General features: G+C 44.7%; 2 protein-coding genes and 1 pseudogene across 2 annotated transcripts in view; 2 read left to right on the top strand and 1 right to left on the bottom strand.

Moving 5' to 3' along the window:
- Nucleotides 1-5,323, top strand: part of LOC125644001 (carbonyl reductase [NADPH] 1) — an 11,510-nt gene extending 6,187 nt beyond the window's left edge. Inside the window, exon 4 of the mRNA XM_048867386.2 lies at nucleotides 3,751-5,323. Within this exon, the coding sequence (XP_048723343.1) occupies nucleotides 3,751-4,187 (437 nt within the window). The 3' untranslated portion in view covers nucleotides 4,188-5,323. The remainder of the gene's footprint in view (nucleotides 1-3,750) is intronic.
- The window catches only part of LOC125644014 (carbonyl reductase [NADPH] 1-like), a 23,976-nt pseudogene extending 1,173 nt beyond the window's left edge, over nucleotides 1-22,803 (top strand).
- LOC142073354 (uncharacterized) lies at nucleotides 1,032-2,870 on the bottom strand. The gene is made up of 2 exons (XM_075132905.1): nucleotides 2,162-2,870; nucleotides 1,032-1,573 (listed from the first exon to the last, which is right to left on the bottom strand). The coding sequence occupies exons 1-2, from the start codon at nucleotides 2,742-2,744 to the stop codon at nucleotides 1,050-1,052; spliced, it is 1,107 nt and encodes a 368-aa protein (XP_074989006.1). The 5' UTR covers nucleotides 2,745-2,870; the 3' UTR covers nucleotides 1,032-1,049.

Genomic DNA, 22,803 nt, shown 5'->3' with positions numbered 1-22,803 from the left:
GGCTGCTGTGATGCAAGTAGCCCATGCAATCAAAGATCTGCTGATATCAAGGGTAGTGACCCTGGGAAATGTGCAGGTCATAGTGGATGGCTTTGCTGCAATGGGATTCCCTAACTGCGGTGGGGCTATAGACGGAACCCATATCCCTATCTTGGCACCGGAGCACCAAGCCGCTGAGTACATAAACCGCAAGGGGTACTTTTCGATAGTGCTGCAAGCTCTGGTGGATCACAAGGGACGTATCACCAACATCAACGTGGGATGGCCGGGAAAGGTGCATGATGCTCGCATCTTCAGGAACTCTGGTCTGTTTCAAAAGCTGCAGGAAGGGACTTTATTCCCAGACCAGAAAATAACTGTTGGGGATGTTGAAATGCCTATATGTATCCTTGGGGACCCAGCCTACCCCTTAATGCCATGGCTCATGAAGCCGTACACAGGCAGCCTGGACAGTAGTCAGGAGCTGTTCAACTACAGGCTGAGCAAGTGCAGAATGGTGGTAGAATGTGCATTTGGACGTTTAAAGGCGCGCTGGCGCAGTTTACTGACTCGCTTAGACCTCAGCGAAACCAATATTCCCACTGTTATTACTACTTGCTGTGTGCTCCACAATATCTGTGAGAGTAAGGGGGAGACGTTTATGGCGGGGTGGGAGGTTGAGGCAAATCGCCTAGCTGCTGGTTACGCGCAGCCAGACATCAGGGCGGTTAGAAGAGCACAGGAGGGCGCGGTACGCATCAGAGAAGCTTTGAAAACCAGTTTCATGACTGGCCAGGCTACGGTGTGAAAGTTCTGTTGGTTTCTCCTTGATGAAACCCCCCGCCCCTTGGTTCACTCTACTTCCCTGTAAGCTAACCACCCTCCCCTCCTCCCTTTAATCATTGCTTGCAGAGGCAATAAAGTCATTGCTGCTTCACAGTCATGCATTCGTTATTCATTCATCACACAAATAGGGAGATGACTACCAAGGTATCCCAGGAGGGGTGGTGGAGGAGGGAAGGAAAATGCCGCACAGCACTTTAAGCACAGCACTTTAAAAGTTTACAACTTTAAAATTTATTGAATGACAGCCTTCTTTTTTTTGGGCAATCCTCTGTGGTGGAGTGGCTGGTTGGCCGGAGGCCCCCCCACCGCGTTCTTGGGCGTCTGGGTGTGGAGACTATGGAACTTGGGGAGGAGGGCGGTTGGTTACAGAGGGGCAGCAGTGGCAGTCTGTGCTCCAGCTGCCTTTGCTGCAGCTCAACCATACACTGGAGCATACTGGTTTGGTCCTGCAGCAGCCTCAGCATTGAATCCTGCCTCCTCTCATCACGCTGCCGCCACATTTGAGCTTCAGCCCTGTCTTCAGCCCGCCACTTACTCTCTTCAGCCCTCCAGCTCTCCTCCCGGTCATTTTGTGCTTTCCTGCACTCTGACATTATTTGCCTCCACGCATTCGTCTGTGCTCTGTCAGTGTGGGAGGACAGCATGAGCTCGGAGAACATTTCATCGCGAGTGCGTTTTTTTTTTTTCTTTCTAAGCTTCACTAGCCTCTGGGAAGGAGAAGATCCTGTGATCATTGAAACACATGCAGCTGGTGGAGAAAAAAAAAGGGACAGCGGTATTTAAAAAGACACATTTTATAAAACAGTCGCTACACTCTTTCAGGGTAAACCTTGCTGTTAACATTACATACATAGCACATGTGCTTTCGTTACAAGGTCGCATTTTGCCTCCTCCCACCGCGTGACTACCCCCTCAACCTTCTCCCCTCCCTGTGGCTAACAGCGGGGAATATTTCTGTTTAGCCACAGGCAAACAGCCCAGCAGGAATGGGCTCCTCTGAGTGTCCCCTGAAGAAAAGCACTCTATTTCAACCAGGTGACCATGAATTATATCTCACTCTCCTGAGGATAACACAGAGAGATAAAGAACGGATTTTGGTTGAATGTCAGCAAACATACACTGCAATGCTTTGTTCTACAGTGATTCCCGAGTACGTGTTACTGGCCTGGAGTGGTAAAGTGTCCTACCATGAAGGACGAAATAAGGCTGCCCTCCCCAGAAACCTTTTGCAAAGGCTTTAGGACTACATCTAGGAGAACTGCAAATGCCAGGGCAAAGTAATCCTTTCACATGCTTGCTTTTAAGCCATGTATAGCATTTTAAAAGGTACACTCACCAGAGGTCCCTTCTCCACCTGCTGGGTCCAGGAGGCAGCCTTGGGTGGGTTCGGGGGGTACTGGCTCCAGGTCTAGGGTGAGAAACAGTTCCTGGCTGTCGGGAAAACCGGTTTCTCCGCTTGCTTGCTGTGAGCTATCTACAACCTCCTCCTCATCATCATCTTCTTCGTCCCCAAAACCTACTTCCGTATTGCCTCCATCTCCATTGAAGGAGTCAAACAACACGGCTGGGGTAGTGGTGGCTGAACCCCCTAAAATGGCATGCAGCTCATCATAGAAGCGGCATGTTTGGGGCTCTGACCCAGAGCGGCTGTTCGCCTCTCTGGTTTTCTGGTAGGCTTGCCTCAGCTCCTTCAGTTTCACGCGGCACTGCTTCGGGTCCCTGTTATGGCCTCTGTCCTTCATGCCCTGGGAGATTTTGACAAAGGTTTTGGCATTTCGAAAACTGGAACGGAGTTCTGATAGCACAGATTCCTCTCCCCAAACAGCGATCAGATCCCGTACCTCCCGTTCGGTCCATGCTGGAGCTCTTTTGCGATTCTGGGACTCCATCATGGTCACCTGTGCTGATGAGCTCTGCATGGTCACCTGCAGCTTGCCATGCTGGCCAAACAGGAAATGAGATTCAAAAGTTCGCGGTTCTTTTCCTGTCTACCTGGCCAGTGCATCTGAGTTGAGAGTGCTGTCCAGAGCGGTCAGAATGGAGCACTCTGGGATAGCTTCCAGAGGCCAATACCATCGAATTGTGTCCACAGTACCCCAAATTCGAGCCGGCAACGTCGATTTAAGCGCTAATCCACTTGTCAGGGGTGGAGTAAGGAAATCGATTTTAAGAGCCCTTTAAGTCGAAATAAAGGGCTTCATTGTGTGGACGGGTGCAGGTTTAAATCGATTTAACGCTGCTAAATTCGACCTAAAGTCCTAGTGTAGACCAGGGCAGAATGTCTCTGCTTTTTAAATCTAAAGTTGCTTCTATTCCGGAATAACCATTAGTAAAGAAAAGGATTGGAAGTGCTTATCTGTGCCATTATGCAGAAATGAAGGCCTGTCAATATTTTTTCCACACTGCCTAGCTGCCTCATCTGTCCTTGCTTCAGACAGGAGAAAATGGAGATATTTCTATGTCCTACTTGCTCACAAAAATGGAGCACTGAGGCTGAGTTCAGTGTGCTGTACAGACTTGTACCCACAGTCACTGAAGAAACCCAGCTCCCTAGTCTTGTTGCTGTCTCCCTGCAGAGAAGTTTCACTCTATGTACATTATAGGCCCATTTTTGTTGTGTTTTTTTGTTTTTTTTTAATGGGATTATTCACGGAAGTAAGCACAGTGTTTGGCAGTGAGTATTTGCAGGATCAGGTTTGTTTATTTATTCAGAAATATCCCTATTTAAAATTGTAGCGGTGGGTCATGTCAAATATTTGCTAGGAATTCCATTACATCCAACAGTGTCTGTTGGTTTGGTTTTTAAACTGTGGTTCTTCAAAGCAATCACCATACATAGACCTTTGTGGAGCACTTTGCAGGATCAAGACCTAACATTGTGTATGGGCATGGTTTATATATTTACTTATAATTTTCTTTTAATAGGCAGAGTAGTGAATGTATCTAGCATGGTAAGCGCATCAGCTCTGGCAAGATGTAGCCAAGATCTGCAGCGGAAGTTTCGTAGTGACACAATCACTGACGAGGAGCTAGTGAAACTCATGACAAAGTTTGTGGAGGATACCAAGAACGGAGTGCATGAGAAGGAGGGCTGGCCAAATACTGCTTACGGTGTGTCCAAAATTGGAGTCACGGTCTTGTCCAGAATCCAGGCCCGGATGTTGAACGAAGAAAGGAAAGCTGATCAAATTCTTCTAAATGCCTGTTGCCCTGGATGGGTGAGAACCGACATGGCAGGTCCCAGTGCCACTAAAAGTCCAGATGAGGGAGCCGAGACTCCAGTTTACTTAGCCCTTTTGGCCCCTGGTGCTGATGGGCCTCATGGGCAGTTTGTTAGTGAAAAGAAGGTGCAAAAGCAGTAAACTTGCCTTGACAGTCCTTTTATTTATACAGTAACTCCTCACTTAAAGTCGTCCTGGATAACGTTGTTTCATTGTTACATTGATCAATTAGGGAATATGCTTGTTTAAAATTGTGCAGTGCTCCCTTACAGCATTGTTTGGCAGCTGCCTGTTTTGTCCACTGCTTGCAGGAAGAACAGCCAGTTGCAGCTAGCTGGTGGGAGCTTGGAACCAGGGTGGACTGGTAGCCCCCCGATTAGCTCCCCACTCCCATAAGTTCCCTGTACAGAAGCCACCCAGCAGGCTACCAATTGCCAGCAGTTCAGCTGTCCCTCCCCCCACTGCCATGTGCTGCTCCTTCCCTCTGCCTTGGAGCTGCTCCTGGGAGCCTCCTGCTTGCTGTGCAGGGGGGGCGGGAAGAGGGAGGCTAATGTCAGGGTGTCCCCCTCCCCCCTATTCCTGCCCTCCCCTTACCCCTTCTCCATATGTAGCAGGGTGGGGACAGGACCACAGCTGCTGTCTCAACTTCCTGATCCTTTTTAAAGGCAGTGTACTTACTTAAAGGGGCATTGTTCATCTCTCTCACACACACAGGGTGTGTGTCTGTCTCTGTCTGCCATGCTGTCTCCCCTCTCTCCATTCGTGCTGCCTTGTAGAGTGTGAGGCTATATTAACAACAATGAGGAGTCTTTGTAGCACCTTAGACTAACAAATTTATTATTTATATATATATATATAAAAATAAACTATAATATAGTTTTTTGTCTGGTGGAAAAAAAATTTCCCTGGAACCTAACCCCTCCCCCCCTTTACATTAATTCTTCTTGGGAAATTGGATTCACTTAGCATTGTTTCGCTTAAAGTTGCATTTTTCGGGAACATAACTATGACATTAAGTGAGGAGTTCTGTATATGTGAGATGCAGTCCAGAAACAGTATCGGATATTACTGATTTATTGTGGTACCAATAATAATTAAGCATCTGTAAATGTCTTTGCCATTTCTAGTATCTTATTAGGGTTTATAGAATACACACAAGGTTTCTGCTATTACAAAATAATTGCAGTTTGGAATAATGCATGAATTAAACTGTGCCTTAATTTAGTTCTTAAAAGTATGAAAACTGTTTAAATAAAGTGTAGTTTAATAAGCTAAAATTGATTTGTTGAAATTTATATTCTTTTTAGCAGGTGGGGGGGGGGAAGGTGTGTTCCTTTTTAGTGATTTCACATACTGTTCCTGGTGAGATTATAATGTCTAACTATTTGATCTTAAAAGTAACCAAATCAGTCTGGAATAGAACAGGGGTGGGCAAACTTTTTGGCCCAAGGGCCACATCGGGGTGTGAAACTGTATGGAGGGCCAGGTAGGGAAGGCTGTGTCTCCCCAAACAGCCTGGCCCCTGCCTCATTTGCCCCCTCCCACTTCCTGCCCCGTGACTGTCCCCCTCAGAACCCCCACCTCATCCAACCCCCCCCTGCTCCTTGTCCCCTGACCACCCCCTCCTGGGACCCCCTGCCCTAAACCGCCCCCTCTGGGATCCCACCTGCTATCCAACCCCCCTGCTCCCGTCCCCTGACTTCCCTGACCTATCCACACCCCCGCCCCCTGACAGGCCCCCCAGGACTCCCATGCCCTATCCAACCCCCCCTGTTCCCCAGCCCCTGACCGCCCCAGAACCTCCGTCCCATCCAACTGTCCCCTGACTGCCCCCCAGGACCCTCTACCCAAGCCCCCCAATGCCGCGCTGCTGTTGCCCCCTTAACATGCCACTCAGAGCGGCAGGAGAGGGGCTCGCAGCCCCACTGCCTGCATGACTACATGAGAGGGGAAATAGTGGGGGAGGGGCCAGGGGCAAGCCTCCTGGTCCAGGTGCTCAGGGGCCGGGCAGAACAGTCTCGCAGGCCAGACGTGGCCCGTGGGCCGTATTTTGCCCACCTCTGGAATAGAAAGTCTTTTCATTTTAAGTGAGATGGGAAAGATGGATGACTTGGCATTGATTAATGCTAAACCGTTCCTGCAAATCATTATATTCTCAGCCCAGAAGTCCCCAAGAAACTGTATATGCTGTTTGGTTGAATGCTTCCTCAAACTCTTCAGTAAATAGGGCCTCATTCTGCTCCCACTGAAGTCTGCAGCAAAATCCCATTGACTTCAATGAGAGTAGGACCCATCTGGGATACTCAATCTTCTGAAGCTAAAGAGCAGTTTGATAATTCAAAGTAAAAGCTTGGAGATATTAGATCTATAGTCAGATTCACCCTGAGAGTAATTTTTAGCCCATTGTAAATTAATTCACATTTTGTGTTGTTCTCATGCCCACAGTGAATTAATAAATTCAGGTAGTCCTAGCCTTTTGTCCACAGCTTCAGAATAAATTAACCTATTTCCTCTGGTAACACAAAAAATAGGATAACATTTTATTGCTGATTTTCACCTCACTCTTCTAATACTACAAAACATGAACAGTTCAACTGCTTGATAAGAGCCATGTAAACAAATTATTTTAATTTATTCCAGCTCTGTGTTGAATGCCCTGACCAATACGCCCAAGAGAGGCAGTGAAATTTTTTTTTTGTTCTTTTTAAGTATTTTTATAATTCTTTCTCCCTAATCTTTCTTCCAAACTTTCATCCCCAGGCTTCTATGCACAGATTGAATTGTAAGGATAGCGGGTAAACCTGATTTATCAGGATTATTTTAGATTGTAACTTCATTAGGACAAAAAGAAAAGGAGTACTTGTGGCACCTTAGAGACTAACCAATTTATTTGAGCATGAGCTTTCGTGAGCTACAGCTCACTTCGGACTGTCTTTTACTATGCATTCGTACAATGGGGCCTTAGGCATAAATGTAACACAGTGACACTTTGACTGGGGCTCACGAGCTGCAAGTGGCTCTTTAATGTGTCTCCTGCGGCTCTCTGCAGTACATATTAACACACTGTGGTTTAATCATTAGCCCATCAGGAGGCTTTTACTATGTTATCAGCCACTTAAGTTATCAGCTTACTTGCTGTGAGAATATTTTAGATATATAAAACTAAATATATCCCCTGTCATTCACACTACTGTGGCTCTTCTTGGTAATGTTGATCGCTAATTTGGCTCCTGAACCACTGAGATCTGAGTATCACTGCTGTAATAAATATAATTTAATAATAATACCAAATGAAAAACTAATTCAAACTGCCTCCCAGGCATACTCAGCAACACAGAAATACCACTCAATCTGGCCCTGTCCAATGTTTGCGATCTGAGCATAAACAAGTTATTGGAGCTCTACTACATTTCTGCATATTATAGCCACTTTCTATTTCACCAGGCACCAAAAAACGTGAGAACACAATTCTAGACAGTCAGTAACAATTTCACGTTATCCTGAATACAGGTCCATAAACATAAATGAAATAACTATTGTCAGGATACTATGATACGCCGTGTGTACTTGATATTTAGGATGTGTAGCTGCAATACTTGTATTTTTACTGGTCAAAGTATCCAGAATGCTCTTTGCATACAAGCTGTCAGTTGTTGATTTACTCCCAAAGAAATCAACCTATTTTAATAATAAAAATAGTCATGAAGGAAAATGCAACCTGAACACAAGGGCCTGATGAGACCAACTTGATAGTGCTCACTGCTACACTGATTGTAAAACTAATAAAGGCCTGTCTACGCAGCAAGTTGCAGCAAGCCAGGATGTGAATCTACAGTGCACCAGCTTGCTGCACAATAGTGTCCCATGTGGACACTGCTCCAGCACAGTGAAAGACCACAAGTATGGCTCTACGTTGTTGGGGTAGCTTCTGAGACCTTGTCCAATGACCATATCCAAGGTATCAATGACACAGGGAAGGGTAGGAGAGACGTTCTGGAGGCCAAATTTAGGCTGCTAGGAAAGAGACTGAAATCCAGGACCTCTATGGTGGCATTCTCAGAAATGCTTCCAGTTCCACATGCAGGGCCAGGTAGGCAGGCAGAGCTTCAGAGTCTCAATGCGTGGATGAGACGATGGTGTAGAGAGAAGGGGTTTAGATTTATTAGGAACTGGGGAAACTTTTGGGATGGAGGAGCCTATACAGGAAGGATGGGTTCCACCTAAACCGAAGTGGATCCAGACTGCTGGCACTTAACATTAAAAAGGTTGCAGAGCAGTTTTTAAACTAAGATGGGGGAAAGCCGATTGCTGCAGAGGAGCACGTGGATCGGACAGAGAATTCTCTTAGAGGAGAATCTATTGATAGAGATTCTCTAGGTTTTAGTCAGGAGGAGAGGATGGAAGAGGATAAAGTATGGGCCAGATCAGATGAGAAACATTTCCAAAAAGAATCTGAAACATAAGAAAAGGGCAGACAAATAAACAGTGACAAGTTTTTAAAGTGCTTGTACACAAATGCTAGAAGTCTAAATAATAAGATGGGTGAACTAAAGTGCCTCGTGTTAAAGGAGGATATTGATATAATAGGCATCACAGAAACCTGATGGAGTGAGGACAATCAATGGGACACAATCATTCCGGGGTACAAAATATATCAGAAGAACAGAACAGGTCGTGCGGGGTGAGGGAGTGGCACTACATGTGAGAGAAAATGTAGAATCAAATGAAATAAAAATCTTAAATGAATCCACATGTTCCATAGAATCTCTATGGATAGTAATTCCATGCTCTAATAAGAATATAACAGTAGGGATCTATTATCGACCACCTGACCAGGACAGTAATAGTGATGATGAAATACTAAGGGAGATTAGAGAGGCTATCAAAATAAAGAAATTAATAATAGCGGGGGATTTCAATTATCTCCATATTGACTGGGTATATGTCACCTCAGGACGAAATGCAGAGACAAAATTTCTCGATACTTTAAATGACTGCTTCTTGGAGCAGCTGGTACAGGAACCCACAAGGGGAGAGGCAACTCTCGATCTAGTCCTGAATGGAGCGCAGGATCTGGTCCAAGACGTAACTATAACAGGACCGCTTGGAAATAGTGACCATACTAGAATATCATTTAACATTCCTGTGGTGAGAAGAACACCTCAACAGCCCAACACTGTAGCATTTAATTTCAGAAAGGGGAACTCTGCAAAAATGAGGAGGTTAGTTAAACAGAAATTAAAAGGTACAGTGACTAGAGTGAAATCCCTGCAAGCTGCATGGACGCTTTTCAAAGACACCATAATAGAGGCTCAAATGTATTTAAAAACACCCACGTTTAAAAACACAGTAAAAGAACTAAAAAAGAGCCACTGTGGCTTAACAACCATGTAAAGGAAGCAGTGAGAGATAAAAAGGCATCTTTTAAAAAGTGGAAGTCAAATCCTAGTGAGATAAATAGAAAGGAGCATAAACACTGCCAAATTAAATGTAAAAATATAATAAGAAAAGCCAAAAAGGAGTTTGAAGAACAGCTAGCCAAAAACTCAGAAGGTAATAACAAAATGTTTTTTAAGTACATCAGAAGCAGGAAGCCTGCTAAACAACCAGTAGGGCCACTGGATGATTGAGATACAAAAGGAGCACTTAAAGACGATAAAGTCATCGCAGAGAAACTAAATGAATTCTTTGCTTCAGTCTTAACGGCTGAGGATGTTAGGGAGATTCCCAAACCTGAGCTGTCTTTTGTAGGTGACAAATCCTGAGGAATTGTCACAGATTGAAGGGTCACTGGAGGAGGTTTTGGAATTAATTGAGAAACTTAACAGTAACAAGTCACCGGGACCAGATGGCATTCACCCAAGAGTTCTGAAAGAACTCAAATGTGAAATTGCGGAACTATTAACTATGGTTTGTAACCTGTCCTTCAAATCAGCTCACTGTACCCAATGACTGGAAGATAGCTAATGTAACACCAATATTTAAGAAGGGCTCTAGAGGTGATCCTGGCAATTGCAGAGCGGTAAGTCTAATGTCAGTACAGGGCAAATTAGTTGAAACAATAGTAAAGAATAAAATTGTCAGACACGTAGGAGAAGATAAATTGTTGCGCAAAAGTCAACATGGTTTCTGTAAAGGGAGATCATGTCTTACTAATCTGTTAGAGTTCTTTGAGGGAGGCAAGAAGCATGTGGACAAGGGGGATCCAGTGGACATAGTGTACTTAGATTTCCAGAAAGCCTTTGACAAGGTCCCTCACCAAAGGCTCTTACGTAAATTAAGTTGTCATGGGATAAGAGAGAAGATCCTTTCATGGATTGAGAACTAGTTAAAAGATAGGGAACAAAGGGTAGGAATAAATGGTAAATTTTCAGAATGGAGAGGGGTAACTAGTGGTGTTCCCCAAGGATCAGTCCTAGGACCAATCCTAGTCAACTTATTCATAAATGATATGGAGAAAGGGGTAAACAGTGAGGTGACAAAGTTTGCAGATGATACTAAACTGCTCAGGATAGTTAAGACCAAAGCTGATTGTGAAGAACTTCAAAAAGATCTCACAAAACTAAGTGAATGGGCAACAAAATGGCAAATGAAATTTAATGTGGATAAATGTAAAGTGATGCACATTGGAAAAAATAACTCCAACTATACATACAATATGATGGGGGCTAATTTAGCTACAACTAATCAGGAGAAAGATCTTGGAGTCATCGTGGATAGTTCTCTGAAGACGTCCATGCAATGTGCAGCAGCAGTCAAAAAAGCAAACGGGATGTCAGGAATCATTAAAAAAGGGATAGAGAATAAGATGGGGAATATCTTATTGCCATTATGTAAATCCATGGTACGCCCACATCTTGAATACTGCGTACAGATGTGGTCCCCTCATCTCAAAAAAGATATACTGGCATTAGAAAAGGTTCATAAAAGGGCAACTAAAATGATTAGGGGTTTGGAAAGGGTCCTATACGAGGAGAGATTAAAGAAGCTAGGACTTTTCAGCTTGGAAAAGAGGAGACTAAGGGGAGATATGCTAGAGGAATATAAAATCATGAGTGGTGTGGAGAAAGTGAATAAGGAAAAGTTATTTACTTGTTCCCATAATATAAGAACTAGGCACCACCAAATGAAATTAATGGGTAGCAGGTTTAAAACAAATAAAGGGAAGTTCTTCTTCATTCAGTGCACAGTCAACCTGTGGAACTCCTTGCCTAAGGAGGTTATGAAGGCTCGGTCTATAACAGAGTTTAAAAGAGAACTGGATAAATTCATGGAGGTTAAGTCCATTAATGGCTATTAGCCAGGGTGGGTAAGGAATGGTGTCCCTAGCCTTTGTTTGTCAGAGGGTGGAGATGGATGGCAGGAGAGAGATCACTAGATCATTACCTGTTAGGTTCACTCCCTCTGGGGCACCTGGCATTGGCCACTGTCGGTAGACAGGATACTGGGCTGGATGGACCTTTGGTCTGACCCAGTGTGGCCATTCTTATGTTCTTATCCACTCAGGAGTATGTTGGGGTGGTTCCTGAGACCTCATCAGCTTGGTTCCCAGGAACTCTGTATGACGGGTTGGATCACAGAAACCCCCTGGGGGCTGCCAACTGATGTGCCAAGACTACTTCTGCCCCTGCTTCTCCTGCCAGCTTGGGACTCCAGAACCCTGCCTGGTTGTGCCAAACATGCTTGCCGGCCACAAACACAGACCCCGGTCTGAACCATGTCCCCCAAACTGCAAGCTTAACTGAAAGATTAAGAAGTGTTCCTGTCTCTAACACTCAGATGCCCAATTCCCAACGGGGTCCAAACCCCAAATAAATCTGTTTTACCCTGTATAAAGCTTATGCAGGGTAAACTCATAAATTGTTCGCCCTCTATAACACTGATAGAGAGATATGCACAGCTGTTTGTCCCCCAGGTATTAATACATATTCTGGGTTAATTAATAAGTAAAAAGTGATTTTATTAAATACAAAAAGTAGGATTTAAGTGGTTCCAAGTAGTAACAAACAGAACAAAGTGAATTACCAAGCAAAATAAAATAAAACATGCAAGCCTATGCCTAATACATAAGAAGACTGAATACATATAAAACCTCACCCTCAGAGGTGTTCCAGTAAGTTTCCTTTTACAGACTAGTCTCCTTCTAGTCTGGGTCCAGCAATCACTCACACCCCCTGTGGTTACTGTCCTTTGTTCCAGTTTCCTTCAGGTATCCTTTGGGGATGGAGAGGCTATCTCTTGAGCCAGCTGAAGACAAAATGGAGGGCTCTCCCAGGCGTTTAAATAGACTTTCTCTTGTGGTTGGACACCCCTCTCTCCCCCTCTGTAGAATCCCAGCTACAAGATGGAGTTTTGGAGTCACATGGGCAAGACACATGTCCAGCATGACTCAGAACTTACAGGTAGCAGCCATAGTTCACATGCTACCTTGTACATCCTCAAGTTGACTTCTTATGTGGATTGGAGCCTTCCAAGATCCATTGTTCGTTAAGTGTTTCTTGATTGGGCACTTAACTTGCAAATTCCTTTCTAAAGAAGCTGCCCAAATGCCTTACTAAGGCTACTTAAAATCAAACCAGTACACAGCCAATATTCATAACTTTGAATACAAAAATGATACATGCATACAACTAGGATGAATAGATTCAGTAGATCTTAACCTTTACAGAGATATGTTACATGATATATGTAGCATAAAACATATTTCACTTATGACATATATACATTCATAAGCATTTTTCCATAAAGCTTTATGGGGTGCAATGTCACACTCCGCTCTACTCCAAACTCATTACTGAGGTTTCTTTACTGGCACACAATCAAACTATATTTGAGTAGATCAGGATGAAGAATGGGAGTGGGTACAAGGGATACCACACATCCAAACCTCCTTCCTTAATGTAGATTTACTCTTCACATTTCATTCACTATACATTGCATCATATGTGGGATTGGCTTGGTTACTTTGCAGGAACCAATCTCTGTACAGCATGCTCTGTCCACATGCTATCCATGTTTGACTTTACTTTTTGCCTCATCTTTACACTCCCAATTTCTCTTGTCCATTGGTATCTTGTTCTTAGTAAATGGTTCCCTGGATGTTCCCCTGCTTATATTAGCAAGCTCAGACTTTCTGTTTTTTAGCTTACTGACCCATTTGCTTATTTTAGCAAAAACATTCAATTTTCAGTCTGCTGATCCAGTTACCTCCCTAATCCTGTCTTCCAAAAAATGAGGCTTCCCCTATGTTCAATTACTTATGTCAAGCCATTTTATATTCCACTGTTTTTCTTCTTTTTATTTCTTTTCTTTTCTCCATAATTATTCATTTCATTTGCATCATATTCCTGTCCTTCTGTGCCTTCTTAAGTTTATTACCTTGCAACACATTCCCAATAGTTGGAATTATTTGAATCACCATAAATACTAGGCTCAAAGTACGAACCAGTGTAAGATCACAACCTATGGAATAATCCACCAGGATGTAATCCCACATTTTAAGATTGCTACGCCTGTAAAGAAGCCTTCTGTAATTTTAACTTTGCTTTTACTTTAATTGAATTGTAAAAAAAACTGGTACAAAATAGATTTTTTTTCTCCATTTATCACCACAGGAAATTTAGGTGTAAAACAACACATAGGCCAGTTAAAATAACATTTCCTAGATCCATACCAGAAGTCCTTTTCAGCCACCATGCAAAACTTTTCAGAGTGGTAGCAGTGTTAGTCTGTATCAGCAAAAACAACGAGGAGTCCTTATGGCACCTTGGAGACTAACAAATTTATTTAGGTATAAGCTTTCGTGGACTAGAACCTACTTCATCAGATGCATGGAGTAGAAAATACAAGAGCTGGTATAAATACATGAAAAGATGGGAGTTGCCTTACAAGTGTGAGGTCAGTCTAGTGAGACAATTCAATTAACAGTAGGATACCAAAGGAGGAAATTTGGGAAAACACCACAAGCATGATGTGAAAACATATGACCATGAACAAAACACCCACCCCAGAGTATGCTAGGCAGTGTCCTTTTCCTCAGTCTCTCACCTTGCAGTGTGAAAGTCTGACAAGGATGCTTTAACACACCACTCCCCTCTCCCTTCACCGCACCCCACTCACAATTGTCTTTAGTCAGCAAAGGTTCAGAGGTCCATTTGTGTGAGTTCCCCTCCCACCTGTGGAGGGTAGGAGGGAGGCACTGAGCAATGCCTCTGCTGCTGCTGCTCCTCCACCACTTGTTCTGACATTGGCCACTCACTCTGCCAGCACTCGCACTGCCATTGGCCACTCGCCCAGTCGCCACATGCTCCACGGCTACTCGCTCCACCACTGCCCTCTCTCCTGCAACCTCTGGAATGTCCTGAGATCCCACCACTCTATTCTTTCAGCTCTCAGGGATTTCAGTAGTTAGTGTGGGGGAGCCTCACTGCTACCGCGGGCTGGGCAGTCTCATTTTCTAGAGAGACTGTCACCTACCAGGTCTAAGGCTTAGACCTGGTTATCAGTGATTTCAGCTTTAGTATCCATAACAAAAGACTTTCAATTGAGCCTTAATCAGCTCTGTCATTAAATGGGGGGGGGGGGTGCGTTTCAAATAGTGTCTAGGACCCTTATGCAGGGACCACACAGAAACATCTCTCCCCTCCCTCCCTCTCCTCCACTGGGCTTTGGCACCCCTATCCTCTGCTTAGCAAGTGCAGTTCAGCTGACTTTGAACTCCTCAGTCAGGGCATGTCAAGCACAGTGCTGCTGCCCTTTACTCACACAACAAGAGTAACAACACTTTATTACCCTTGCACCCAGTAACAAAGTCGATCCAACAGCAGCCAAAAGAGATCATGTGGGCAAACGGCTCCATCATGCTGCGCACCTAGGCAGAGTGAGTGCGTCAATGTACACAAGGTCAGTTCCTGATGTCTTCTTCCCCAGCTCAAAACTAGATGTCAGGGTGTGACATTATATGATTGAAATATGACCATGTAGATCATTGTTGCTAGCACTGTTTTACAATTGCAACAAAACTTGCACAGAGTATCAGAGTGGTCGCCGTGTTAGTCTGTGTCAGGAAAAACAAGGAGGAGGAGTCCTTGTGGCACCTTAGAGACTAACAAATTTATTTGGGCATAAGCTTTCATGGGCTAAAACCCACTTCATCAGATGCATGGAGTGGAAAATACAGTATGCAGAATATATATACACAGTACTGTACATGAAAAGATGGGAGTTGCCTTACCAAGTGGGCAGTCAGTTCTAACAAGACAATTCAATTAAAGTGGAAGTGAGCTATTATCGACAGGAGGAAAAATCACTTTTGTAGTGCAATCAGGGTGGCCCATTTCAAACAGTTGACAAGAAGGTACGAGTAACAGTAGGGGGATCCTGCCTTGCTGAGCCTGCCTGCCCATACCTGCCACACCTGGCATAGAGGGGCAGGACCCTGGGGTGTTTCTGGGCCATGCCCGGTCCTTGTGCTGTGTCAGGGTTGGGTGCAGCCTCACCGCTGAGTGTCTCCAGGGGGGGAGCTGCACAGTGATTGCCCAACTCTGTGCAGCCAGTGGCCTGTGCTCCCCACTGCCAGCACCTCCACATTTATTTGACAAATAAAATTTGCTGAATTTTAAAATATTGTGTGCAGAATTTTTAATTTTTTGGTGCAGAATGCCCTCAGGAGTAACTGCAGGCAAGTCGCTGGGGACAGGGCAATAACTGGAGCAGCGGGCATTAGGCTGAGAGCAGGGGCAACAGCGGGCACTAGATCTGCTCTAAACTCAGCTCTGCTCAATGCCTCAGCTACAAGTGAAGTAGCCCAGCACCAATAAGCATGTCTGACTGGTGCAGCCATGAGAGTACTAGTGCCACATTACCTCCTGATGGGCTACTTGCTTGATGATAGAAATTGGAGTGAAAAACCCTCTTCCCCAAATACCCATAGGCTCTATGTTATCAGCTAAATTACTTACTACAGGCATAGATATCCCCACTGCATGCTGAGTCTCCCTATTCCCTTCCCCCACAGGGTGCTAGAAGGAAGCCAGGAGGAGTGCCTGGGACTGTGTATTATGCATGGCAGGCTGCTAGGAGGGGGCTGGTTTCAGGCTGGGATGGGAGCAGAGGTGGAGCACAGGCTGTGCAGAGCAGGCGTTGCTGTGTGACTGAGGTTTGCTAACCTTCAGAGTTTTCTGTTACTTTCAGATCCTGGCACCTGTGAGTGGAATTATACAGCATGCTGGCAGAGAGGTAATAATGGTCTAATGTGCCAAGTCCATTGATGCAGACCTATTTTTGCCTTTTGCAGGAAGTAGTCCCCGGTGAGTTTTGCTTTGGAATTTACTAGCCCAGGAGGATGTCCAGCTGCACCCCAGTAGCTGTGGTGACTGGGGCCAACAAAGGGATTGGATTTGCTATTGTGCGGGCTCTGTGTAAGCAGTTCACTGGGGATGTGTACCTGACAGCCCGGGACCCAGGACGGGATCAAGCTGCGGTGGCAAAGCTGCAGGAGGAGGGACTGAGCCCGCTTTTCCACCAGCTGGACATCACCAACTTCCTGAAGGAGAAATACGGAGGGCTGAATGTGCTGGTTAACAACACAGGATTCTGGTTCAAAGACAGAATGCTGGCTGATTGACAAGACCTTGTTTTGGCCTGAGCAAGGTTTGAACGTGGTTCCATGGACAAAATTAGATTATGTCTACACTGTGTAGTGACTCGATTCGCTGACACAGCTATCATTTTAGTGCAGACAGGGCTTCAGTGTACATAAGGTTAGGATAGTAGCAAAATATGTGGTGTAATGTGCATTGCTTTGTGCTTGGTGTTATAATTGTTAATAATTATTGTTGTATTAACACCAGGAGGCCATTATCTGGATCAGGGCCCTATTATGGTACACAAATTTATGCACACATTTTATTAGTGGAATTTGGGTAGAGGAGTGGAGTGGTAACTTGGTTTGATTTCCTTAAATTTTCCATTTAAACTTCATTATTATTTTAAAGTTAAATCATCATAATAAATAATATCAAAGAGGAATTTCACTGCCTCAATCCAGTTGACCATTTTAGAAGAAACTAGCCCTGCTGATAGTGCAAATCCAACAGAAGCACACTGTTATGGCTCTGGAAAACAGAGCTAACAAACAGACCGTGCTATGGTCCCTAAAAGACATAGCTGGAGATCCTCTTGATCCAAAATATGTCAGGGAATAAGAAAAACAGCCTTGTAGGTATTGTATGCAATTCAGTACTAACATTTAACATATAGAAAAGCAAGTAATAAACTTATGTCAATGCAATATTACATTTTGAAAATTAAATATTCAGTTTCTGGTTGTTGTTTTTTACTTACATGAGGTAACAAAAATTAGCAAGAGTTACTTGTGTTTTTTTTTGACAAAGGGATATTTTTCTTCATTTATATATCTCCAAAAAGGTGGGGAGAATTTTCTTCCATTTTTGGAGTAAAAATAAGCATGAAAACTTACAAACTATAGTCCTGATTCTGAAAGCATTCACACATATACTTAACTTTATTATTATAAATAGTCCTATTGATTACAATCATCAAATTAAGCATGTGAGCTGGTGTTTTGAGGACTGGGATGTGAGGAATTCTCCAGAAAGTTCTGAGCACATAGAAGCAGAGTGATACCATGAAAATTGTATTGCACACTTAATTATACTGTTCACCACACATAATACTTCTAGGTGTATTAACTAAGTATCACATTTCAAACTTCAATTTCTTGTGCAACCAATGTCTGAGCAATTTGAATCTGCCCTGGAAAGTTTACTGTTCTGTGACTGAGTTGGTGCCAAATCCCTCCTTTGATTGACTGTCACGCAGGTTGCAATCAATTTAAGCAGTTTTCCCATCCTCCAACAGGATTAAGGCCCCTTTTACAGGGGCCTGGTTACAGTGCAACTAGGTCCTGTTAACTGTACAACTTTTAACTGTTGTAACTGGGTCAGCATGCTATCTTGACTGATAGCTGAGTCACCAGGGGGGTGACTTGATTATAACTGAAGAATAAATAAATGGCAAATAAACTCCACCATTCTCCCAAAGACCACTTCCTTCACTTCCTTCTTCTAAATAGGTCAGATGACTCTTCTGAATTTTTGAATCTGAGTTTGCTCCACTGTAAGTGCTGTTTGAAATATTTGGGTTGAATACTCATCTACATCAAGCTCACAGTTGGGACAGCTGAGATGTGGAAGAGTGTCTCTATGCCACCTTTCTATCACCCCAAGCCTGGGGCTTGCAGGAGTTTAAGGCTGTTCTAAATGCTGCTGGCTACAGTGGTCCAAAGAACTCCATGCCCTGCCCTCTCATGCCGCAAAACGTTCCCTGCGTAGGTGTGGGAAAAGATAGTATGTGATTATATAATTAACGACAGCATATACACAAGAAACCTTAATTTTTGCATTTCTTAACTTTTGGGAGCGCTTGATTTTGCAACTTTAATAATGTTCTTTTAGCCCAGTTTATTTATTTTTTCTCTCTATGCAACCTACCAATCATAGTTAAAGTTGTAGTCCAAAATTCTCAACTAGCCTTTCCAGACAAAAGAAGAGGTGCTGATCCTGGTGGGAGAGAGTGTGGGGAGAATGCTTAGCTCCTGTTGGCTACTACCTGCATGTCTCTTAAGGAGAAAACTGTCAGACTGCACTAGGGGAACAGTCACACCCCAGTCCAAATAAATTCTCCTTTTCTAGATATGGATTCAGGTGTGACGCATGTTCCTTTTCTGTCAATTTTTACATAATTACGTAATTGTTCAGATTTGCAGTTTGACTCTCTCCTGTGTTGTTGCTGTTTTTTCTCTATAAAAAGTTGATGATCCCACACCCTTTCACATTCAAGCAGAGGAACACTGAAAACCAACTTTTTTGGAACCAGAGATGTCTGCAATATGTTATTACCGCTCATAAAACCACATGGTAAGCTCAACATACTCACAATATTGTCACAACTTCTTCCTCAATGAGGTGAAGTACTAGACCACCGCAGTGTATTTTGCCATACATTTTAAGTAGCCAATATTTAGTATTATGCTATTACTATTATACTGCTCATACTATTTAATACTACAAATCTGTATACTAGATTTATTTTCCTACAATTTCCCACCATTGCTACAACTGATTCAGCTCCATCAGTGGTCCCAATGTGAGAGCACTAGAATAACCAGGGCAGAGTCACCTGGCAGCATTTAACTACCATGTCATTCATATATACACACTCTGACCAAAGTCCATTGGCGCAGTAGTGAAAACAGCAGTGGTCAGTCTTTATTAACTCTCCCAGTGAGAGACTCCCACCGTTGTTACTATAGGTGAAGTTGTATTGGTAGTAGGGTAGGTAATTTTAAGAAAAAGTTTAGTCTAGACACAGCCTTCGGCCTGGTCTACACTAGGATTTTACAGCAGTATAGCTACGTCTCTCGGGTCATGAAAAATCCACAACTCTGAGTAGGGTTGCCAGGTGTCTGGTTTTCGACTGGAAAGCCCAGTCAAAAAGGGACGCTGGCAGCTCCAGTCAGCACTACTGACCGGGCCGGTAAAAGTGCAGTCAGCGGCACAGCGGGGCTAAGGCAGGCTCCCTGCCTGCCTTGGCTCCACACAGCTCCCAGAAGCAGTGGCATGTCCCTCCTCCAGCTCCTACACATAGCGGCAGGCAAGGGGCTACGCATGCTGCAAGCGCCAGCTCTGCAGCTCCCATTGGCTGGGAACTGCGGCTAATGGGAGCTGTGGGGGCGGCGCCTGCAGACAGGGCAGTGCACAGAGCTGCTGGCCGAACCTCCCCTTGGAGCTGGAGCACAGAGCTTCTGGGAGCTGCTTGAGGTAAGCACCACCTGCACCCCTGACCCACTCCCGTGCCCTAGCCCCCTGCCCCAGCCCTGATCCCCCTCCCACCCTCTGAACCCATCAGTCCCAGCCTGGAGCCCCCTCCTGCAACCCCAAATCTCTCATCCCCAGCTCCACCCACAGCCCGCATCCCCATCTGGAGCACTCACACCCCCTGCACCCCAACCCCCTTCCCCAGCCCATAGCCTCCTCCCACACGTTGAACCCCTCAGCCCCAGCCCGGAGCCCCCTCCTGCAGCCCCATCATCCCCAGAGCCCGCATCCCCAGCCAGAGACCTTACTCCCCACAATCCCCAACCCCCTGCCCCAGCCCAGAGCCCCCTCCTGCATTCCAAACCCTTCAGCCTGGAGCTCCCTCCTGCACCCCAAATCCCTCATCCCCGGCCCCACACCAGAGCCTGCACCCACAGTCGGAGCCCTCACCCCCCCACACACCCCAACCCCCTGCCCCAACCCGGTGAAAATGAGCGAGGGAGTGAGGGTGGGGAGAGCGAGCGATGGGGAGGGGGGACAGAGTGAGCGGGGGGCGGGGCGCGGGGCCTTGGAGGGGGGGCGAGGCAAGGGTGTTCAGTTTTTTCCGTGTAGAAAGTTGGCAAACCTACCCCTGAGAGATGTAGCTAAACAGATTTAACTCCTGGTATAGACAGCACTACGTCAATGGAAGAATCCTTCCGTTGACCTAGCTACCACCTCTCAGGAAGGTGGATTAACTGCACCGAAAGGAGAACCCCTCTCATCAGCGTAGGTAGCGTCTACACTGAAGTGCTCCCATGGTGCAGCTGCAGCCGTGCAGATTTGCCGCTGTAGCATTTTAAGTGCAGACAGGCCCTTAGAAACAAAGAAGGAACCACATACAAATTTGGGAAGAAAAAAACTTTTGAGATATTTTGAGTGTAAAAACACTTACAAGTGGACATTTGACCTGGGCTGTTTGGCTATAAAAGTTGTTGGATGTGACTAATGTGGAAGCTGCACATCTACAACAATATAATAAAAACTGGACCAGAGCCTCAGCAGTTAGAAAGTGACCTCACTCCATTAACTGATTCATTCTGGCTGAGATCTGGCCCACTATATTTATTACATGCTCTCGGGCTGAGAAATACAGTTGGTTGAGAAAGGATCGTGTGGCCCAAAATAGTCTGAACTGCTCTCTTAGATGGAAAATAGCTTTTTTAAAGATTCTGGTCAGTAACTGGCTGAGGCAGGGTCACATAACATCCCAGAACCCAGTGAATCTGTCAAGCTGTGTGAGCACCCTGGGTGATCCACCGAAGAGCAAAGACAGCACCACAGAGACCTTGTGCTGAGTCTGCGATGGCTCTGGAGATTTCCAGCCCCATCCTCCTTTGCAGTATAGTTCCAGCTATGCTACCAAGATGGAGGCTGCCCCCAGCACTTTCTTAAATGGGCATCCCCCAGGGTACAGGCACTGGTGGAGGGATGGTGCTTGCCTCTTCTGGCCCTGTAGCTGGCTTGCTGAATAACAACCACGGTCAGCATTCCTCATCATGTGGAGAGGCCCTCCCAGCCCAAAAAAGTTCTGGAGCGCTTGTCTCACTCAATCTGGCACACTGGTACTTTAAATAAGAAATGGAACCTGGTGAAAGTTGCACCAGCATCCATTTCTCATTTAAAGTAACAAAAGGACAAAAGGTAATGCCTAAAATGTTGGGGCACGTCCCCTTCGTCGTCTCCTCGTGGTTAGACAGATAGACCCTGGCTAATCCCCAGGTACTGCATCTACTCTTTACTTTACTTTACTTTAATACTTCACAGTATTTTTGATGATGATTGCACTGTGGTATTTTCCTGCTTATAGGCAGAGTGGTGAATGTATCCAGTTTCATAAGTGTTCGGACACTCAAGAGATGTAGCCAAGACCTGCAGCAGAAATTTCACAGTGACACAATCACTGAGGAGGAGCTAGTGAAGCTCATGACGAAGTTTGTGGAAGATACCAAGAACGGAGTGCATGAGAAGGAGGGCTGGCCAAATACTGCTTATGGTGTGTCTAAAATTGGAGTCACAGTCTTGTCCAGAATTCAAGCTCGGATGTTGAACGAGGAAAGGAAAGCTGATCAAATTCTTCTGAATGCCTGTTGCCCTGGATGGATGAGAACCGACCTGGCAGGTCCCAATGCCCCTAAAAGTCCAGATGAGGGAGCCGAGACTCTAGTTTACTTAGTGCTTTTAGCCCCTGAGGCTGATGGGCCTCACGGGCAGTTTGTTAGTGAAAAAGCTGTACAGACTTGGTGAACAGCAATTTTTGGGTGTGTCTCTCTTCAAGTGATAATGAGATTCTGTCCCTCCGTAGATGTTCAAGGGTGAAGTTACAAAGAGTTCTCTTCCCATCCACCAGTAACAAATCACTGTGAAGCTTACAAGCATGGTACTAATCTAACTTCATGCTTGACACTAGACACCCTTCACCAAAACAGCCAGTGGAGCTGAACCATTGTGTAGTAGGTGGAGGGGGCACATACTATATCCTTTCATGGGGTAGTAGAGATTCTCCATAAAACTATGATTGCTGCGTGGCTTTTTCTCTTATCTGCCTAACACAGGCCATGTTTTAAAGCCACAATCTGGGCCAATGTTTGTAAAATGCATTGCTATATGACAGAATTAGGCAACATATTTGCTATGATTTAACACTAATAACAGTACAAGTCACTAAATTGTTTTAATATTAATGTATATGTAACTCTAATATGTGATTACTTTTTGATTTAAAACCATAAATTCATCTTAAGGTTGAGGGCATGCACCCTAATATGCACAAATTATTATTACACACAGTTTATTACAAAATCATTTAAGTTACTGTTATGTATCAATATCCACCCCACTTTACAACAAGAAAATGTATGAAATTCAGAATGTGTACA

The sequence above is a fragment of the Caretta caretta genome, chromosome 1 (genome assembly GCF_965140235.1).
Source record: "Caretta caretta isolate rCarCar2 chromosome 1, rCarCar1.hap1, whole genome shotgun sequence".
Lineage (NCBI taxonomy): Eukaryota > Metazoa > Chordata > Testudines > Cheloniidae > Caretta > Caretta caretta.
Note: the sequence above shows the minus strand (reverse complement) of the source record. Positions and strands in the feature narration are given on the sequence as shown.

Bases quoted from the DNA above. Each gene is read 5' to 3' on its own strand.
- LOC142073354 (XM_075132905.1), bottom strand. From the start codon at position 2,744: ATGCAGAGCTCATCAGCACAGGTGACCATGATGGAGTCCCAGAATCGC. The intron at 1,574-2,161 runs GTGAGTGTACCT...TTTCTCCACCAG, and splicing joins AGGTGGAGAAGGGACCTCTG to CTGCATGTGTTTCAATGATC.